We start from the raw sequence: 20,201 nt of genomic DNA on the forward strand, positions 1-20,201 counted from the left end.
TTGTGCGCGCTCTTCTCGGGCAGCGGGCGGCTGCACTGGCGGCGCGGGGCGCAGGGCGCGGGGGGCGCGGCGCCCGGCACGGGTGGGGGGCTCCGGGCAGGGGCGCCCCAGTCCGCGTCTTGTCGTTGCCCCACGACTGCCCCGCACGCACACCCCCCGTTCTTACGACGCCCCTCCGTTTCCAGGACACGCCTGCCCCGTTTCCAGCTTCCCCCCGCCTGAGCTCGCCAGGTGCCTCCAATATCGAGGCATCTGCTGCCCCCGCGCCCATGCCTCTCGGAGCCTTCTCCCCGGGGTCACTGCGTGCCCCTTAAGAGCCTTGGGAGCCTGCGGGGCACATCAGCTCCCGAGGAGTCTCCCGGTGAAGACACAGCCGGCCGTGGACTGGAACTGGGAAGAGGCGAGGTCAAGGAGCCCCTGCCGAGCCTCAGGAGAGAGGTGTCCGCCTCCCGCCGCGCCAGCTCGGGCAGGGACGCCAGCTTCGGGGTACGTTGGTTCGGCCTGTCTCCGCGCAGGATGCCCCCAAACCGGGGCATTGATCTTGCAGCCGAGGAGTCGGGTCTGGGGAGAAGAGCTGAGGGTGGTGGTTCTAACCGAAGGTGGAAAGGGCATTGCAGCCCCAGGCGCTGGTTTCACGGTGTCTTCCCGGGGCTTCAGCTGCACCGGAGATCGCTACTGGGGATCCCTAATCTTTTAAAACGGGAGTTGCCAAGGGCTTTAATCCAGAAAGCTTTTTCCACGGAACTCTTTTGAGAAAAAGCAGCTCGGTGAGTGAATTGAGAACCATATGCAGCTGACCTTGGAGCCTGGCGGCCTCTGTTGGGGCTGCTGGATCTTGGCCTCAGCGGAGGTGCCCGGCCAATGTTAACTCTCTTTTCTGTACCCTCTTGCGCCGGAGGCATGAGGATGGGAAGACTGAGGCCTAGAGAGCAGAAAGGACTTGGCTTCCCTGAGGCCCTGAGTGAGTTGCCAAGTACCAGAGGTAATGAGAATAGTGTGTGGCTGCTTCAGCTCTACGGTTCCATTGACTCCTCTCCATCGCGTGTGGTAGGGGCTGTCGCGGCGTCCTTTGCAAAGGAGCCAGAGGAGGAAGCGCCCAGACGTTAGGAGTGCCCTGCCCCAAGTCACACACCTCACTGGTGCAGAGGCAGAATTTGAACCCAGTCCGGCTTTCAGAAGCCAGTCTTGTAGCCACTATTCACCGTTGTTTTGCAGTACATGTTCTGACCCTGCCTGGGCTTGCCACATTCTGTTCCCAGGGTCACCTGAACCAGATCAGGCTGTTGTCCTTGAGTTTTCCTTATGAAAAGGCTTTCGCTCGGATTCATATAATATAGTTGTCACCCAGGATTTGGAAGATTTCTGAGCAAATACTAGTGTACTGTGTGACAGACCTTGTTTTAAGTTCTTTATAAATATTAACTCATTCACTTTTCACATCGAGCCCTGACTTGGGTTATATCATTTCCCCCATTTATTTTTATTTTATTTTAAAAAATTTTAATGTTTATTCTTGAGAGAGAGAGAGAGAGAGAATATGCAAGTGGGGGAGGGGCAGAGAGAGAGGGAGACACAGAATCTGAAGCAGGCTTCAGGCTCCGAGCTGTCCCCACAGACCCCCATTGCTGCGCTTGAACTCACAAACTCATGAGATCATGACCTGAGCCGAAGTTGGATGCTTAAGCTACTGAGCCACCCAAGCTCCCTGAGTTTTGCTTTTTTAATGCTTAATTTATTTTTGAGAGAGAGAGAGAGAAAAAGAGACAGAGAGAGCACGAGCTGGGGAGGGGCACAGAAAGAGGGAGACACAGAATCTCAAGCACGCTCCAGTCTCTGAGCTGTCAGCACAGAGCCCAGATGTAGGGCTCAAACTCAAGAACTGTGAGATCATGACCTGAGCCAAAGTTGGATACTTAACTGACTGAGCCACCCGGCACTCCCATTTTTTTTTTTTTTTTTTAAGTGAGCTCTAGGGGTGTCTGGATGGTTCAGCCGGTTGAGCATCAGATTCTTGATTTTGGCTCAGGTCATGATCCCAGGGCTATGGGCTAGAGCCCAGCATGGAGCCTGCTTAAGATTCTCATTTTCTCTCTCTCCGCCTCTGTCACTCTCCCCTGCTCATGCATGCTCTCTTGCTTGCTCTCTCTCTCTCTCTCTCTCTCTCTGTCTCTCAAACAAAATAAACAAAAACCTTTTAAAGTAAGCTCTAGGCCCAACATGGGGCTTGAACTCATGACCCTGAGATCAAGTCGCATGCTCTACCCACTGAACCAGCCAGGTGAATTTCCCCCGTCTTACAGATTCAACAACAACAATAGGCACAGAGAGATTAAGTATCTTGTCCAAGGTCACCCAGTAAATGATCAAATGGAGTTCATCAGCCACTGTGCCAGCACTGCTCCCTGTCATGAGACAGAATCCTGCTTCTGGTCTAGTAAGGGGACATAGGTACAGAAATGCGTGAACAAGAGTATTGTGCACAGTGATAGTAGCATTAACGGTGATTTCTCAGTATCGCCTAATACTCAGGCAAGGTGAAATTTCTCTCATTGCCTCAAAGATATCTTCTTGCACTTGGCTTGTTTGAATCAGAATCTAAACAACATCTACACACTGCATTTGGCTATTCCATGTTTTGAGTAGTTTTCTTCTAAAACAGCCCTTTCCTTTTTTTTTTTTCTTATGTGATTGAATTCTAAGAATGATTTGCTTTTCAAAAATAACAAATCAATCAAAATAAAATGTTAAAAAAATAAGCCAGAGAACTTTCCAGATTATCCCTGTAATAAGAGGGCTCTGTCAACACCTGGGAGAACACAGGAGAATGTTCTCAAGGTGCATTCCCTACCCCCCCTCCCCTGCATGAGTTATTTCAGAAAAGAGGTGGGAGTCCCCAGACTTCAGGTCTCCCCAGCTGTAAGGTTCTATGATTAGGTCCAGCGCAAAATGCATTCTGAGGATCCCCAAAGTTCAGAGCCAGAGAAAGGTGTTATGTGTTACCTGCTCATCTGCTCTGAAATGCCCCCCGGGGTGGCTCTGAGCCAGGGGGACTTGAGGCTCCTTTCCCAGACAATTTGATTTCATTTCCCAATAGATTCCTGCCGGCAAACCTGTTTCCTCCAGCAGCATCTGGGCTGTGTGAATCCAGCTTCCTTGCCTCTGGCTGATGCCACGAAGCTGCTCATTAGGGCTGGCAGAGAGCAGATGTGGCCAGGGCTTGGGGCCAGGAATGTCTCCTGCCACAGCCTGACCCAGTCCACAGCCCTGAGGCTAAGGGTGGGCTTAGGGATCTTCACTCCTTGCAGCCTCTGGGAGGTAGTTCTCCATCCTTGCCCCTGTCCTACTCTGGCCAGCTGGTACTCGGGTCAGCCAGGGGACTGATCTGCCACACTCCCCGTCCTGCAGCGAAAGTTGGAGCAGGCAAGCTCCACCCGTGCCCATGCCTCCTTTAACCAAGTTTATGAGTTTACGATTACCAAAGTAATACAAGTCTGTCGTAGACCACCTGGAAAACGCAGCAAAAGCACTAACAAGAAAAAAATTACTTGTTATCTGGCCATAGAAAGGTAACTACTATTCAGCACACATTGTTCCAACTTTCTTTCTATGCATTTTTGTGTATTTTTTTAATAAAAGCTCTATTGAGATACAATTCACCTACCCTAAAGTTCACCCTTTTATGGTGCACAATTCACTGATGCAACAGTATACACATGTTGTGTGTTAATCACCTCGGGGTTTATCCATGCTGTAGCTTGTATCAATATTTCATTCCTGGGATGCCCGGGTGGCTCAATCGGTTAAGCGTCCCAGTTTGGCTCGGGTCATGATCTCCTGGTTCATAGGTTTCAGCCCCCACGTCTGGCTCTGTGCTGGCTGTTCAGAGCCTGGATCCTGCTTGGGATTCTGTGCCTCCCTCTCTCCCTGCTCCTCCCCCACTCACACTCTGTGTGTGTCTCTCTCTCAAAAATAAATAAACGTTAAAAAAAAAAACTTTATTCCTTTTTATTGCCAGATAACACTCAATTACAGTTGACTCTTGAATGTGGGTTTAAACTGTGTGAGTCCACTTACATGCAGATTTTTTTCAGTAAACACACTGTGGTAGTATAAATGTATTTCTCTTCCTTAAGATTTTCTCCGTAGCATTTTCTTTTCTCTAGCTTACTTTAATACATATAATATGCAAAATAGGTGACTGTTCGTGTTAAGGCTTCCAGTCAGCAGTAGGTTGTTTGTAGCTAAGTTTTCCCGGAGCCAGAAGTTACACATGGGGGGGGGGGGGGGTGGCGCCTGGGTGGCTCAGTGGGTTAAGCATTGAGCTCTTGATGTCAGCTCCGGTCTTGATCCCGGGCTTGTGAGTTCAAGCCCCACGTTGGGGTCCATGCTGGGTGTGATACTACTTTAAAAAAGTTGCACATGGATTTTCGACTGTGTAGAGGTTGATGCCCCAACTTCCACATTCACCAAGGGGAAGCTATGTATGGATGTACCACACATTTTGTTGATCCGTTTATCAGTTGATAGGTATTTGGGATGTTTCCACTTTGGGGCCATTATGAATAATGCTGCTATGAAAGGTGATGAGCACATTTTTGTGTGGACATGTGTTTTCAGTCTTCTTGGATACGTATTTTATTTAAATGTTTATTTATTTATTTTTGGAGAGACATTGCAGGCAGGGGAAGGACAGAGAGAGAGAGAGAGATTGAGAATCCTAAGTGGGCTCCTCACTGATGCAGGGCTCGATCCCACAAACCATGAGATCGTGACCTGAGTCGAAATAAAGACTCAGATGCTCAACCACCTGAGCCACCCAGGCACCCCTGGATATATATGTATTTTAGAGTGGTGTCCCTGCACCATGTGGTAACCCTGTGTTTAACCTCTTGAGGAACTGCCTGTTTCCTGCAACACCTGTACCACTTTGCACCCCCCAGCGGTGTCCACAGCTTCCCCACCTTCTCACTAATGCTGCTGATCTACCTTTTTGGTTCTAGCCATCCTAGTGGATGGGGAGTGATATCTCATTGTAGTTCTGATTGCCATTTCCCAAGCGACTAAAAATGTCAAGCATCTTTTCATGCGCTTGTAGGTAATTTGTATATCTTTGGAGAAATGTCTACTCAAATCTTTGGCCCATTTTTATGTTGGCTTCTGTGTCTTCTGTTACTGAGTTGTAAGAGCTCTTTATATATTCTGGCTCCCATACATATGATTTGCGAGTATTTTCTCCCATCCGGGGCAAATTCTGACTCCACTGCTGTGTGGGTCCTTTAGGCAAATTTCTTAATCTTTCTAAACTTCACTTCCCTGATCTGTAAAACAGGGAGGGGTATCAGGTCCACTGCATAGGTTTGTTGTAAGGATTAAATCAGAAGATGGGCGCAAAACTCTTGGCACATAGGAAGCCCTCAATGGATCGTATTTACTGGTGCTCCGTGTTTCCAGCCCACTGTAAACATTCATCTTCCTCCTCTCTCTCCTTTTCTCCCTTGCTTCCCCCCCCCCCTTTTTTTTTTTTTTTTCCCTCCTTTTCAGCCTTCTTTGTAACAGATGCCCCGGGCTCCATTAGAGCTGGCTTGCCCCCCAGGGGTGGCCCTTGATGCCAAGAGTCCACTGATCCCTCATCTGGGATCTGTTTTCTGTAGCCTTTGGGATTCCTGAACAGGGATGGCCTCCAGCTGATGCCAAACTGAGAGAAAGCTGAGCCCTGGATTTGTACTTAGTATTACATTTCACTCCCTTAGATGCGTTGCCAGGGCTGGGAAGGGCTGATGACAGGACATGCTGCGGAGTCAAGGGCACACAGAGCTGGGGTGCAGGTGAGGGTTTCCCAGAGAGCTGGATTCCCGGGCTCCAGGTCACCCCCCTCCTGTGGCACACCGTCCTGCCCTCAGGTTTCCCCTTGGCAAGTCAGGTAGAACAGTAGCTCCTTCCTGTGTCTCCCAGGCCAAGAAACAGTCAGGGATATTTAGAAGATACTGTCACTTAAAAAAATGTTTTTTTAATGTTTATTTATTCTTGAGAGAGAGAGAGAGACAGAGCATGAGCGGGGGAGGGACACACACACACACACACACACACACACACACACACACACACACACAGAATCTGAAGCAGGCTCCAGGCTCTGAGCTGTCAGCACAGAGCCCGACGCGGAGCTCAAACTCACAGACCATGAGATCATGACTTGAGCCGAAGTCAGACACTTAATCGACTGAGCCACCCAGGCACCTCTGAAGATACTGCCACTTTAAAATGCTCAGGAGGACACTGCAGAGCCTGCTTGGGACCCTCTCTCTCTCTCTTTCTCTGCCGCTCCTCTGCTTGTGCTCTCACTCTCAAAATAAATAATTAAACTTAAAAATCAACGCTCAGCAGGAAGAAAGGTGGGACATGTGGGGGAGTTCCTCCCTTTGGATTTGGATCATAGAGTGTCTGACTTAAGTTAGGCAAATCTTTATTAATATCATCTACTCTTTAGTCTTTGGGACATTCCCTGACATGACACTTACTGCCTTATTCAGTCGGGATTCTGAACTTTTTTTTTTCAATTTTTTTTTTTTCTCAACGTTTTTATTTATTTTTGGGACAGAGAGAGACAGAGCATGAACGGGGGAGGGGCAGAGAGAGAGGGAGACACAGAATCGAAAACAGGCTCCGAGCCATCAGCCCAGAGCCTGACGCGGGGCTCGAACTCACGGACCACGAGATCGTGACCTGGCTGAAGTCGGAGGCTTAACCGACTGCGCCACCCAGGCACCCCGGGATTCTGAACTTTTTAATGAAATATAACATACGTACAGAAAAGAGCATAAAAGTACAGCTTGATGGGGTGCCTGGGAGGCTCAGTCGGTTAAGCGTCCGGCTTCAGCTCAGGTCATGATCTTATGGTCTGTGAGTTCGAGCCCCGCATCGGGCTCTGTGCTAACAGCTCAGAGCCTGGAGCCTGCTTCGGATTCTGTGTCTCCCTCTCTCTCTGCCCCTCCTCTGCTCACACTCTTTCTGTCTCTCAAAAATTAGTAAACATTAAAAAAATTGTTTTTAAATACAGCTTAATGACTTTCCACAAATCAAACACGCTCAGGTACTTAGCACCTCATCAAGAAACACGGCATGACGGGCCTCCAAATGCTCTGTCCAGGCTTCCTGAGGGTTCGGCCCACACCCCACCCCACCCCACCAACGGGACCCACTTTCCAGTCAAAATGCTTGGTTGTAAATGGCAGAAGTCGAACTCGCATTGGCTTGGCTAAAAAAGGGGGTATTTTTCCCCACTGAGAAGTCCACAGGTGAATCTCGCCCAGCTGGATCCAGGTGCTCACGGCTCAGACTTTTTTTTTCTCTGCTCACTTCTCTTCTGTGTTGGCTTTATACCCAGGCAGTGTCCCTCTCCCCTGCAGAGCTATAAAACTCCTGGGATTGGACTTGGGGCAAATGTCCATTCCTAAGCCTGTCGCTTGGTCGGGGGATGACGTGCGGAATATACAGATGAACCAGGCTTGGTACACATGACTCCCTACGAACTGGGAGGTGGGCGGTCAGCTCCACGCAAACCACGTGCACTTTGTGAGTGAGGGGTGGCTCCCCAGAGAAAAATCTAGAGGCTGTTAGCAGAATAAGGAGGAACAAGTACTGAGTGGACCCAAAGAAACTCTGTCTAGTGCACTCGTCCACACCGATGCCTGGGAACAGACAGTTGTGAAAAAACACAGTGGCGAGGAGGCGGGGGCAAAGTGTCACTCAGGGCAGAGTGGTACCTGGCTTGAGAGAGGCACAGGTGAGGTGTCTTCAGAGGAAGCGGGGATGGGCACTCGCAGCAGAGAAGAGAGGAACATGGAGTGTTGCTTCCAGGTCACCTGACCTATAGGATGCTGGGTCAGAAGTACGGGAAGTGAGTCTGGAAAGCTGAAGGTTGCTGCACAGGGGAATGACGGTGAAACACACTGCATAGGTGGCGGATTCTGTCTCCCTCTCCCTCTCTGCCCCTCCCCTGCTCACACACTCTCAATCTTTCAAAAAGAAATTAAAACATTAAAAAAAAGAGGTAATTTCTACCTTGCAGGAGTGTTGGGAGGATGCAATTCACTCATGAAAATTAAGTCCTTGTCCTGGTACCTTTCGGACCCGTTCTTAACTTTGAGCCCTGAGGTGACTGGGTGTGCTATACACAAGGCTCCTTATCAGGAAAGCTCCCACAGGACCTGGTCTTCCCTGGGCTCCCGCATGGGGTAGGGTGTGTCAGTCCCCTTCCTAGTTCTCGAGTTCCAGTAATAAGATCAGATATCAGCTCCGGTATTGTGTGAGTCACTTAAGAAAATGTCTGGTTTCCTTGGAGTACATCGGCCTGTGGCTGAGACCCTCCCTAGCCAGAAAAGGGCTGGGCTGGCCAGGGCAGCTGTGTTTGGGCCAGACCTCAGGGTCCTTTGCTCTGCAGGGATCCCCCAGGATATGGGAGAGGCCAGCTGCTTGGGATCAGAAAATGCCAGGAGCTTAGAGATGGAAGTCCTGGGTCGGGGTCCCCCTTCCCCTACTATCTCTCCAAGCCTTGGGTCCTTCACCTAAGAAGTTGAGATCACAATGTCTACCAAAGGGGCCATTGAGTCAAAACAGCATCTAGCACTCGTATGTCAGCAAATGCAAGTTGAGTTCCCTTCCTCTCCTGTGCCCTGTTCTCGTGGAGAAGCACATCTTTGAGGAGAGGAGATAACACGTGCCCAGCAGGAAGGCGGCTGCTCTCCTTATGTTCCGGGAGTGAGCGTAGGGTCCGGGACTCGAGAGACAGCGTCGGAGTCAGCAGATGTCAGGTCCGTTGGGTGTCCTCCACCCACTCCTGCAGCCTCTGGATAAGTGGGATCAGCTCACGATTTAGACCCAGCTTCTCCCGGTGGTGATATGGCTGGGGGGTGGGGTGGCTTAGTGGGGAGCAAATACTATGGAAGCAAGGAGGAGACTTCCAGCCTCCTCCTTCCAAAGCAGCTCATCTTTGAGACCTCGGGATGTGCGAGCTTGGCTCAGGGTTCCTTCCACTGTGTGGGACAAGAGTGACATTCTTAAGATCCACCACAGGACCCAGGAGTGGCTGGGGAGTAGAGGTGGGCTTGGGAGATGCCGGGATTCCAAATGTAGGTGACCTCAGGGTGTCTCATCTGGGTGGAGAAGTCATCTGCCCCAGGTCTCCTAGCTGCTAAGTGGCACCAGAGGGCTCAGTGCCAGCCCTCCCTTCTCCATCCAGCAGGAGAGACCACCTGTTCGCACCCATTTGGAAAAATGTACCCTGCCCCTGGTCTGTGCCCAGCTCCAGGCGGGGGCTGGGCAGCTCTGTTCCACCTGCAGGGACCTTTCGGTCAGTAAGGGAAGGCAAAACCCTCCCCCTGTGCGGGGTTATCTCCTCCGGTGAGACGCTGACCCAGCCTCCCTCCTGCTTCCTCAGGCCCTGAAGAACCCGAGGACGTCTTCCATGGATTTGTGATTGAGGTGGGCAGCTCTCCCAGCGGCCCTGGACTACCGTGAGTAACCTCAGCATGGAGGCAAACCGTGGCCAGGGGCCTGACTGCTGTCACCTGCTCCCCTGGTTCTGTCCCACCTCCCCCTCAACTGCTTTCTTCTGCACATTCACGCAGCTCCAGAAGGGTACCTTCCCTCTGGAGTCCCAGCATCCCGCAGCACGCTACTCCCTGCAGGTGGCAACAGTTGGTGTTCTTTGTCTCTGTCATTTATTTGTTTACTTTTAATAACAAAAGCTGTAGCTGCGTGTTTAAAAGAAGGCAAACAACACAGACCGCGCACTGTGTGGAAAGTGCAAGTTGCATGTTACGGGATTTGCTACATGCCCTGCCCCCATGAGGCATGCTCATTCCATTACTCCAGTGCCAGTATCAATCCCCTTTTTACAGATGGGTAAACTGAGTCACAGGCAGATTAAGAGTTTTGTCCGAGATCACAGGCTAGGAAGTGGCTGAACCTGGGGAGGGAGCCAAATGACTCATCAAGCTGTTTAGCTAAATAGCCTAAAATTGTCCCCCCAAAAGGAATTCTTAAGCAAAAGGTGGGATTCTTTTTTTAAAAAAGAGAGAGAGAGAAAGAAAGAGAAAGAAAGAAAGAAGGAGGGAGGGAGGGAAGGAGGGAGGGGGAAGGAAGAAAGAAGGGAAGAAAGAAAGAGGAGTAAGGCAGAGAGAGAGAGAGGGAAAGAAAGGCAGGGGAGGGGAGGAAGTAAGGACCAACATACATTTCCCGCAGTAGTCTGCAACTGGCCTTTGCTCTGCAGGGTCTAGATCATGGCTGATGTCTTAAAGTCCTGTTGCCGGGGGAGCGCCCAATGAGACGGCTGTAGTCCAGGGAGCCCCCCACAGGTCGGGGGGTCCAGACCCGGGGTCCGCTCTCTGCAAGCACCGGGCGGGAGTTGGGCTGCGGCGCGGCTAGCGGGCCGCGGTCCCCAACGGCTGCACTCTCCTCCCGCAGGCCCCCGGCCGGCGGCATGTGGCTGCCGCGCATCTCCAGCACGGCCGTGACCGTGCTCCTGCTGGCGCAGACCGCCATCCTGCTTTTCCTGGTCTCCTGGCCCAGGCCGCCGTCCCCGGTGGGCGGCAAAGAGCGGGTGCACGTGCTGGTGCTGTCCTCGTGGCGCTCGGGCTCGTCTTTCGTGGGCCAGCTCTTCAGCCAGCACCCCGACGTCTTCTACCTGATGGAGCCCGCGTGGCACGTGTGGACCACCCTGTCGCAGGGCAGCGCGCCGGCGCTACACATGGCCGTGCGCGACCTGGTGCGCTCCGTCTTCCTGTGCGACATGGACGTGTTCGACGCCTACCTGCCCTGGCGCCGCAACCTGTCGGACCTCTTCCAGTTCGCGGTGAGCCGCGCGCTGTGCTCGCCGCCGGCCTGCACCGCCTTCCCGCGCGGCGCCATCAGCAGCGACACGGTGTGCAAGCCGCTGTGCGGGCGGCGGCCCTTCGGCGTGGCGCAGGAGGCCTGCCGCTCCTACAGCCACGTGGTGCTCAAGGAGGTGCGCTTCTTCAACCTGCAGGTGCTCTACCCGCTGCTCAACGACCCCGCGCTCAACCTGCGCATCGTGCACCTGGTGCGGGACCCGCGGGCCGTGCTGCGCTCCCGCGAGCAGACGGCCAAGGCGCTGGCGCGCGACAACGGCATCGTGCTGGGCACCAATGGCACCTGGGTGGAGTCCGACCCCGGCCTGCGCGTGGTGCGAGAGGTGTGTCGCAGCCACGTGCGTATCGCCGAGGCCGCCACCCGCAAGCCGCCGCCCTTCCTGCGCGGCCGCTACCGCCTGGTGCGCTTTGAGGATCTGGCGCGGGCGCCGCTGCCCGAGATCCGCGAGCTCTACGACTTCGCGGGCCTGAGCCTGACGCCGCAGCTCGAGGCCTGGATCCACAACAGCACGCACGGGTCCGGGCCCGGCGCCCGCCGCGAGGCCTTCAAGACCTCATCCAGGAACGCGCTCAACGTCTCCCAGGCCTGGCGCCACGCGCTGCCCTTCGCCAAGATCCGCCGCGTGCAGGAGCTGTGCGCCGGCGCGCTGCAGCTGCTGGGCTACCGGGCCGTGGCCTCCGAGGCCGAGCAGCGCGACCTCTCCTTGGACCTGGTGCAGCCCCTCGGCACTAGCAGCTTCAGCTGGGCGTCGTCCACCGCGGCGCACCCCCGACCTTAGCGCAGGCCCCCCAGGCTGTGGCGGCGGGGGAGGGAGCCGGTCACGCAGCGCCCAGGCTGCTAGTGGAGGGGCCCGGAGTTGGGGAGTCTTCCTCCGTAGTACGAATGGACTGAGTCCCCGAAACTCCATGCTTCTTTCTTCTTGCTTCTTGCTTTTCCTTCGAGCCCTCCTTAGGAGCTGGATTCCCGTCCGGTGCACGCTTCACGGAAAGCAAAACTGTGTCCACGCTTCCTGTGGGCACCGCGAATAAGTTCAGACCACTCGGCTGCTACTGGAGTGCTTTCTTCCTAAGTCTCTTTTCCTCTTGGATGCATCATCCAACAGCTGACAAGGGGGTCCCGGCCCTACCTGGGAGTAGAGGGGGCGCTGCGGTGAGCTGGCCCCTCAAGTCCAGCCCCTCCCCCCCACACCCCAGACTTGTTGCCCCCAGGTCCCACCACCACACTCTATCAGAGCTGTTGGCATTTATATTGCTTGTTTCTTTCAGCAAGAAATCAGACAAGATGCCTCTTATCTTGTGGTCTCCCTCTAGCCTCTCTCTGCCCCATCCTCCCTGGAGCCCACATACTCCCATCACCTGCCCTGACAGTAAAGGTCCCACCCACAGAAATAAAAAATTAATGAATCTGCGTGATACTGGAGTTTACAGTCTGTAAAGTTTGACGGGCAGAACACAAAACTGAAGGGACTTGTCCGAGGTGACACCATGAGGAGGGTGGAGGCAGGATGGAGGGTTTTGCTCTGAGGCTACAGCGGGAGGTGGAGGGGTGAATGAGGCTTGCAGAGACCTGTCACTTTTACGAAGGAAGGGCAGATTCTCCCCTTTTACTCGCACTAGGGAAGACCAAGCAGCCATGGCTGGGGCCACAGCTGCGGGCTACAGGAAGCGATGAGCTAACCGAGCCCAGAGTGCAGCAGCTAGAGAGCCTGCTGGATGAGGCTGGTGGGAGACCTCGGGAGGCCTGGGCAGCAAGCCAGGCAGAGCATGTGGCAAAGCAAGAAGTTGGCATCAGAATCAGTGCCTGGAGGGCAGGTCACAGGGTGACTGTAACCAGATAAATCTGGCCAGGAGACTGGAAGGAAAAAGCCTGCGGGGTGATTGTCTTCCCTTGGTCCTCCCAGGCCAGGCCCTAGACGAGAGCGGAATACCATTCCTGCCTGCAAGCCACAATACCTGGCTTCGGCTGCAGAGACTTATTAAAGGGATGCTGGGTGTCCAGACGGCTTAGTCCTGAGCTTAGCAAATGAAAATGAGAGTTAGCAAGCGCCCAGTAAGTGTTTAAAAGGAAAAGGAGGGGGGCGGGACGGAGCTCACAGACCCTCTGGGAAGAGCAGGGTAGCAGATTTGAGTGCACACAAACTTTGGGGCACAGTGTTGGTGTGGGCCTGACAGTTGCCAGAACTTGTGTGCCCGTCACCTCTGGAGATAAGGGAGCTGCCCTCACTGTTGCCGTCACTTGCCAGAAGGGGTTCTGGAGGCCACGCTCTTTTTTCTCCGCCCAGGTATGGCCTTAGATTGATGGGACCTTGACTGTGGACCCCCATCCTTGCTGCAAAGCAGGCAGGCAACAGGGAATCTGGCATTTTCCACGTCTTTTCTGGCAGGGAGTAGAGACATACTGACTTTGAAGCTGAAGCTTCAGGACCCCTCAGTTAAGGAGCCGTCAAGCTGTAGAAGCTTCAGGCCTCATAAAACCTCCATCTGCTCCTTCACAGTAACATGGGGAAGGTATTTAAACCCCCCACATTTGTTAATGGGGATTCTGCAACTTCAAAAGGCTCAGGTCACATAGCTTAATATACAGGACAGACCTCGGGGCGCCTGGGTGGCTCCGTTGGTTGAGTGCATCCGACTCTTGATTTCACTTCAGGTCATGATCTCATGGTCTTGGGATCAAGCCCTGCATCGGACTCTGTGCTGGGAGTGGAACCTCTTTAAGATTGTGTGTGTGTGTGTGTGTGTGTGTGTGTGTGTGTGTGTGTGTGTGTCTCCCTCTGCCACTCTCCCCTGCTCGTGCTCTCTTTATCTATCTATCTATCTATCTATCTATCTATCTATCTATCTATCTATTGGATATTCGATAGATAGGAGAGAGCTCAAACTCGCATTTCTGACTTCAATGCTTACAGTTCTAACAAACTGAACTGGGATGCAGTAAAGGACCCCACTACCAGCCTGGAGAGCCAGATCATTCCCCTGGTAATGACATAGGTCTCTAGGTGTTAGGGAGCCATCCAGGCATTTGGCTGCAAACATCTCAAGGACCTGAGTGTTGAAGGGTATGGTAGGCAGTGGGCTGGGGCATCGGGGCCCCTACTATTGGCCCCTTTTCTCCCTGCCTGCCCCTCCCTGTCCTCTGCCCTGTGCTGGCCACTGGGGATAAAAGTAGCCTGCTGGCCCTGCCTGGAAGGATCACAGTGCCAAGTGGAGGTGTCAGCCTAGGAATGGTCCTGGACAATGTGGTATGTTCAGGCAAAGAGGGATGAGCAAGATGTTCATGGTACCAGAGGCCAAGAATAGGGAGATACTGATCCCTTGTGGGGCCCAGGAAGGCTTTGGGATGGCTCAGAGCCCAGCCTGATAGTGGCCTCACACAAGTTTCATTTGCCCTTGCTCCGGTCGCAGACCGTATGGATGGCCACCATTAATGGTCTTTGCTCTGTGATTCATCCATTCTGGATGTACACCCCAGATCCCAGAAAGGGGATGACTGGCTCCCAGACCTGGCTCCATGCATATAGTGTACTCTGGGCAAGCCTCTGGGTGAATGTATATATGCCCGGTGTACCTGGTTCTAAGCAAGGCTGGGGGTGAACCCAGATCAGGTTTCCGGACAAGGACAGGCAGTACCCAATTGAGTGTTTCAATGAGTCAGGACACTTCAGACCCTGGAGACATAGTGAGGGGACAGAGCAGTCACAGACCTTGCTCTCGTTGGGAGTACAGACCCAAAGTAAATAGTTCTGCAGATAAACCTGCAAACATAAATGTCAATTGTGCTCTAAGAAGAAATAATAAGAATGGGGAGAGGATGACCTACTTTAGTATGGGGAGTCAGGAGGACCGCTTTGAAGAGGAAACACTGATTCGAATAAATGAAGGAAGAATGGGAGCTCATCAAGCATAGAATGAAGAAAAGGAGCCAGATTAAAGACAGGGATTCGTCCCCCTTGGAATCAAGTTTCCTTGACAAAATTAAAAACTCACTCGTGGGTCCAGGCTCATGAGATTAGAGAAGTCCCCAGGAGGTGACCAAGTTTTTGTGTCTATAGTGCAGATTCCTAGAAGTCGAACTATTGGATCAAGAAGCATTTGTGTCTTAAATGTGAAACTACTTGGGGCGCCTGGGTGGCGCAGTCGGTTAAGCGTCCGACTTCAGCCAGGTCACGATCTCATGGTCCGTGAGTTCGAGCCCCGCGTCGGGCTCTGGGCTGATGGCTCAGAGCCTGGAGCCTGTTTCGGATTCTGTGTCTCCCTCTCTCTCTGCCCCTCCCCCGTTCATGCTCTGTCTCTCTCTGTCCCAAAAATAAATAAAAACGTTGAAAAAAAATAAAAAATAAAATAAAATAAAATGTGAAACTACCAAACTACTTTAAAAATGGAGTACTAACTTAAAGTCTCTGGAATGGTGTCGAGAATGCCCTTACCTTCCTCTTCTACTGACCACCCCCTAGCCCCCATCACCTGTACAGGGGTAAGTCAGTCATTTTCATTTTTACCTACCCGATGGAATACTATCCAGTGATAAAAAGAAATGAGCGATCAAGCCATGAAAAGACACAGAGGAAACCAAAATGCCCATTACTAAATGAAAAAAGCCAATGAAGAAGTTGCATGCTATATGATTCCAACTAATATGACATTCTGGAAAAGGCAGAACTATGAAGACAGTAAAAATATCAGTGGCTGCCAGGGATTGGGCATGGGGAAGGGAGGGATGAATGGATGAGGCATAGGGTTTAGGGTCAATGAAAATACTCTCCATGATACTATAACTATGGGTATATGCCATTATATATTTGTCTAAACCTGTAGAATGTACAACACTAATAGCAAACTCTAAGGTACACTATAGACTTTCGGTGATTATGACGTATGCATGTAGGTTCATCCTTGGTCACAAATGTACCACTCTAGTGAGTGATATTGATAATGGGAGAGGCTACCAATGTGTGAGGGCAGGATGTATATGGGAAACCTCTGTACGTCTCCCTCAATTTTGTTATAAACCTAAAACTGCTCTAAAAATGTTAAGTCTTTAGAAAAAAAAAAATGGACCAAAAAACACTGGTAGCCTCAGGAGGGAGTGGGAGTCTGCTGAAATGAGAGGTTTGGCCAACGACACAGAGACTGAAGCAACCACTGCAGAGTGGACTTTGAATTTTCCTGGGGCGGCAGGTCATTCTGCCAATCATGCTTTCTCCCTTGGGGGTAAGATTGGAGAACCTGGCTGGCCCTGCAGTCCTGGTGCCATTCTGATCTGAGTCTTCAAGTCCGCCACACCTCCATTTGTTTGTTCAACACACGTTATGAACTGAGCAGTAACCAGTGCAAAAGTAGGGAATAATCACCGGTATTAGGAATGTGTGGGCATGGGGGGTGAGTTGCAATTTTTAGTAGGGTGATCAGCGTAGGTCTTGTTGAGAAAGTGACATGTGAGCAAAGTCTTAAAGGAAGTGAGGCAGTTAATTAAGGGGTAACGATAGGTAGAATGTCCCAGAGGAGGAAAGGGACAATACAAAAATCCTAAGGAGGGAACCCATTTGGCATATTGGGAGAACAGCAAGAGGCTAGTGGATCTGGTCTGGGAGGCCAGAGGAAGAGAGCTAGGAGATGAGGAAGCAAGAGAGTGGGAGTCAGATCATGTAGGACTTTGTAGGCCTTGGTGAGGACTTTGGCTTTTCCTTGGAACGAGATGGAGGGTGTCCAAGGCCACTCTCGCTCTGTGGTACTCCTCAGTCAAATAACTGTGCATATAATATCATATATGTATGTAACATGTCAGATATTTTTAAAATAATAGATCATTGCACTGCCCATGTTAATATCCTTATTTAGTGTATTGGCTAGTCTTGCAAGTTTCTCAACTGGATCAAGTCAATCACACTGTGGCCTTCTTCTGTAACTTCGATTTTCCCCTCACTTTATATTCCACAGACTCATCATGTTGTTGCTTGCAGCTTTAAGTAACTTATTTCAATGACTGAATAGTATTTTATTGAAAATTGTATCACAATTTTGTTAACTCATTCTCGTCTTGATGGACGTCCAGCTTGTTTTCAGCTGTTTGCTGTTACCACGCTACTAGGAACCATCTTGTATGAGCCTCCTGGTGCCAACGTTAGAGGATAGTTATCTGGGAGCGAACTTGCTGGATCCTGAGACTCTTCATTCGACATTATTCCAAAATGGTTGTCAATTTACCGCTCAGGAGTTCAGTTGCTCTGCGACGTCACGAACAACTGGCATTCTCAAGAGTTCAAATTTTTTGGCTATTGGATGGTTGATAAATGATCTCATCGTGACTTCATTTTCGGTTTCACTGATAAATAATGAGGTTAAGCATCTTTTCCTATTTTTGTTGGCAATTTGTGTTTTCTCTTTGATGAGGTACCTATTCAGTTCTTTTGTCCCTTTGTCATTTTCTTACCTGGGTTTCAGGAGTGCTTTATAGACCCTGGATACTACTCCTTTGCTGCTTACAAAAATATCGCAAATATCTTTTCCCAGTTTGTGGTTTGTCTTTTTGCTGTTTTTATGATAACGCTTGAATAACACGTTCTTTTTTTTTTTTATTTTTTAATGCTTATTTATTTTTGAGAGAGAGAGATACAGAGTGTGAGCAGGGTAGGGACAGAGAGAGAGAGACATACACAGAATCCGAAGCAGGCTCCAGGCTCCGAGCTGTCAGCACAGAGCCTGATGCTGGGCTCGAACTCACGAGCGGTGAGATCATGACCAGAGCTGAAGTCGGACACCCAGGCGCCCCCACAAGTTCTTAATTTAAAACAAATTTATCAATCCTTTCCTTTATAATCTTTGATATTTCTATCTAGTTTAAGAGCTCCTTCACTATTGTGAGGTCATAACTGTATTCGACATTGTCTTCTACAAGTTTTATAGTTCTGCATCTCTCTGTAAGTGAAACAAGTGAGATGGTTGGTAGAGTTCTAAAAAGGAAACAAGCGAAAAATCTAGTTGCTTCCTAATTTTCTTGCAGGCTTGTGTCTCCTGGACTTTGTATTGCCTTTCAGGTTTTTTTTTTCTCATTAAGAGAAGAAAGAGGAACTTTCTTCACCCTGCCATTAAAAATTTGAGCTTCTTAACCATTTCGTCCATAGCTTGAGGTCAATTCCACTATTTTTCCTAGGACATTCTTCTTTCTGTTCTAATCTGGGTAGGTGGCTGCTAGGACTTAGGCACAGAAGTCAGTCTAACCCTCCAGGTTAAATCCATGATTTCTTGTTTTGCACATCTTTCTCTTTCTCGGTCATCACTCCTTAACTTTGCCAGAGGACATACTCAGCTTCCTTAGAAAGGGCACATAGGGGGTGCCTGGGTGGCTCAGTCGGTTAAGCGCTGGACTTTGGCTGAGGTAACGATCTCCCCGGTTCATGGGGCTGAGCCCTGCATTGGGCTCTGTGACAGCTGAGCCTAGAGCCCGCTTTGGTTTGTGTGTCTCCCTCTCTCTCTGCTCCTCCGCCTGCCTTGCCCTGTCTCTGTCTCAAAAATAAACACTAAAAATTAAAAAAAAAACGTTTATTTATTTTTGAAAGAGAGAGACAGTGTGAGCAGGGGAGGGGCAGAGAAAGAGGGAGACAGAGAATCTGAAGCAGGTTCCAGGCTCTGAGCTGTCAGCGCAGAGACTGCCGTGGGGCTTGAACTCATGAACCGTGAGATCATGACCTGAGCCGAAGCCCACACTTAACCGACTAAGCCACCCAGGTGCCCCTAAAAGAATGTTGTTGTTTTTTTTTTTAATTTTTTTTTCAACGTTTATTTATTTTTGGGACAGAGAGAGACAGAGCATGAACGGGGGAGGGGCAGAGAGAGAGGGAGACACAGAATCCGAAACAGGCTCCAGGCTCTGAGCCATCAGCCCAGAGCCCGACGCAGGGCTCGAACTCACGGACCGCGAGATCGTGACCTGGCCGAAGTCGGACGCTTAACCGACTGCGCCACCCAGGCGCCCCAAGAATGTTTTTTAAAAGAAAGGGCACATCAAACATACATTTTCTGAGTCCTACAAGTGTAAATGTCATTTTTTTAAACCTCTCAATTCAGAATTTGGGGATAGACTTGTAAATTCAAAATAATGTTTCCTAATGTGATACACTATTGATTGTTATATAACCCTAAAATAATGTTTCTTCCACTTCTTACACACTCTCATGGTCTGAGAAATGTACCAGAAGATAGCATTAAATATTTCATGACTTTTCTTAATACTTACTATTTCCATTTTAGATGTTTCTTGGTTGATGCAAAATCCCAGTTGCAGTGTTGAGGAACGGACATTAGGTCTCAAAACAAAATCTTCAAGAGGGAACTCTAATAAACAATCTTGCTAATGTTCTTGAATTAATATTATGTAAAATACTATGAACTTTGCAAGCAATGCATTTCTTTAAAATTTGTTGACGTTTATGTTGAGAGAGAGAGAAAGAACAAGCTGGGGAAGGGCAGAGAGAGAGGGGAACAGAGGATCCAAAGCAGGCAGGCTCTATGCTGACAGGAGAGAGGTAGATGCTGAGCTTGGATTCCCCAACTGTGGGATCATGACCTGAGCTGAAGTCAGATGCTTAACCGACTGAGCCACCCAGGCGTCCCTGCAAGCAAGGCTTTTTACTTTTTTTTTTTTTTTTTTTTTTTTTTTAACGTTTATTTATTTTTGGGACAGAGAGAGACGACAGAGCATGAATGGGGGAGGGGCAGAGAGAGAGGGAGACACAGAATTGGAAACAGGCTCCAGGCTCTGAGCCATCAGCCCAGAGCCTGACGCGGGGCTCGAACTCACGGACCGCAAGATCGTGACCTGGCTGAAGCCGGACGCTTAACCGACTGCGCCACCCAGGCGCCCCAAGGCTTTTTACTTTAAAGAAAGTTAAGGGGAGCCTGGGTGGTGCAGTCGGTTAGGCGTCCGACTTCAGCCAGGTCACGATCTCGCGGTCCGTGAGTTCGAGCCCCGCGTGAGCTGGGAGCCTGTTTCCGATTCTGTGTCTCCCTTTCTCTCTGCCCCTCCCCCGTTCATGCTCTGTCTCTCTGTCCCAAAAATAAATAAACGTTGAAAAAAAAATTTTTTTAAGAAAGTTAAGCTTTCAAAAAATTCACTTTCCCTCCAAATATCGGAGATATTGCTGATGTCTTCCAGCCTCCTTCACCTGGCTGCTGAACCATCTGATTCTCATTGCTAGATCCGTTTGAAATCTACGCGCCGCGTCTGGGGAGGGCATGCAATTCCCCTACTGTCTTATAGGTGGCGCTGCAGAGAAGGGCAGAGCTTAGCGCATCCTACTCTGGAGCAGGAGACAC

At 50.6% G+C, this 20,201-nt stretch overlaps 1 protein-coding gene across 3 annotated transcripts; it reads left to right on the forward strand.

Annotated features, from left to right (window-relative positions):
- Positions 1–73: 73 nt before the first annotated feature.
- LOC125152678 (carbohydrate sulfotransferase 6) lies at positions 74–12,181 on the forward strand. 3 transcript variants are annotated; one of them, XM_047834838.1, is made up of 4 exons: positions 74–486; positions 9,437–9,512; positions 10,465–10,852; positions 11,027–12,181. In XM_047834838.1, the coding sequence occupies exons 3-4, from the start codon at positions 10,481–10,483 to the stop codon at positions 11,666–11,668; spliced, it is 1,014 nt and encodes a 337-aa protein (XP_047690794.1). In that variant the 5' UTR covers positions 74–486; positions 9,437–9,512; positions 10,465–10,480; the 3' UTR covers positions 11,669–12,181. The 3 variants fall into 3 exon arrangements, with proteins under 3 accessions (XP_047690794.1, XP_047690792.1, XP_047690793.1); XM_047834836.1 differs by having other exon boundaries at positions 10,465–12,181; XM_047834837.1 differs by lacking the exons at positions 74–486; positions 9,437–9,512 and adding an exon at positions 10,290–10,355 and having other exon boundaries at positions 10,465–12,181.
- The last annotated feature ends 8,020 nt before the right edge of the window (positions 12,182–20,201 follow it).

Source organism: Prionailurus viverrinus, chromosome E2 (genome assembly GCF_022837055.1).
Source record: "Prionailurus viverrinus isolate Anna chromosome E2, UM_Priviv_1.0, whole genome shotgun sequence".
NCBI classification, from domain to species: domain Eukaryota; kingdom Metazoa; phylum Chordata; class Mammalia; order Carnivora; family Felidae; genus Prionailurus; species Prionailurus viverrinus.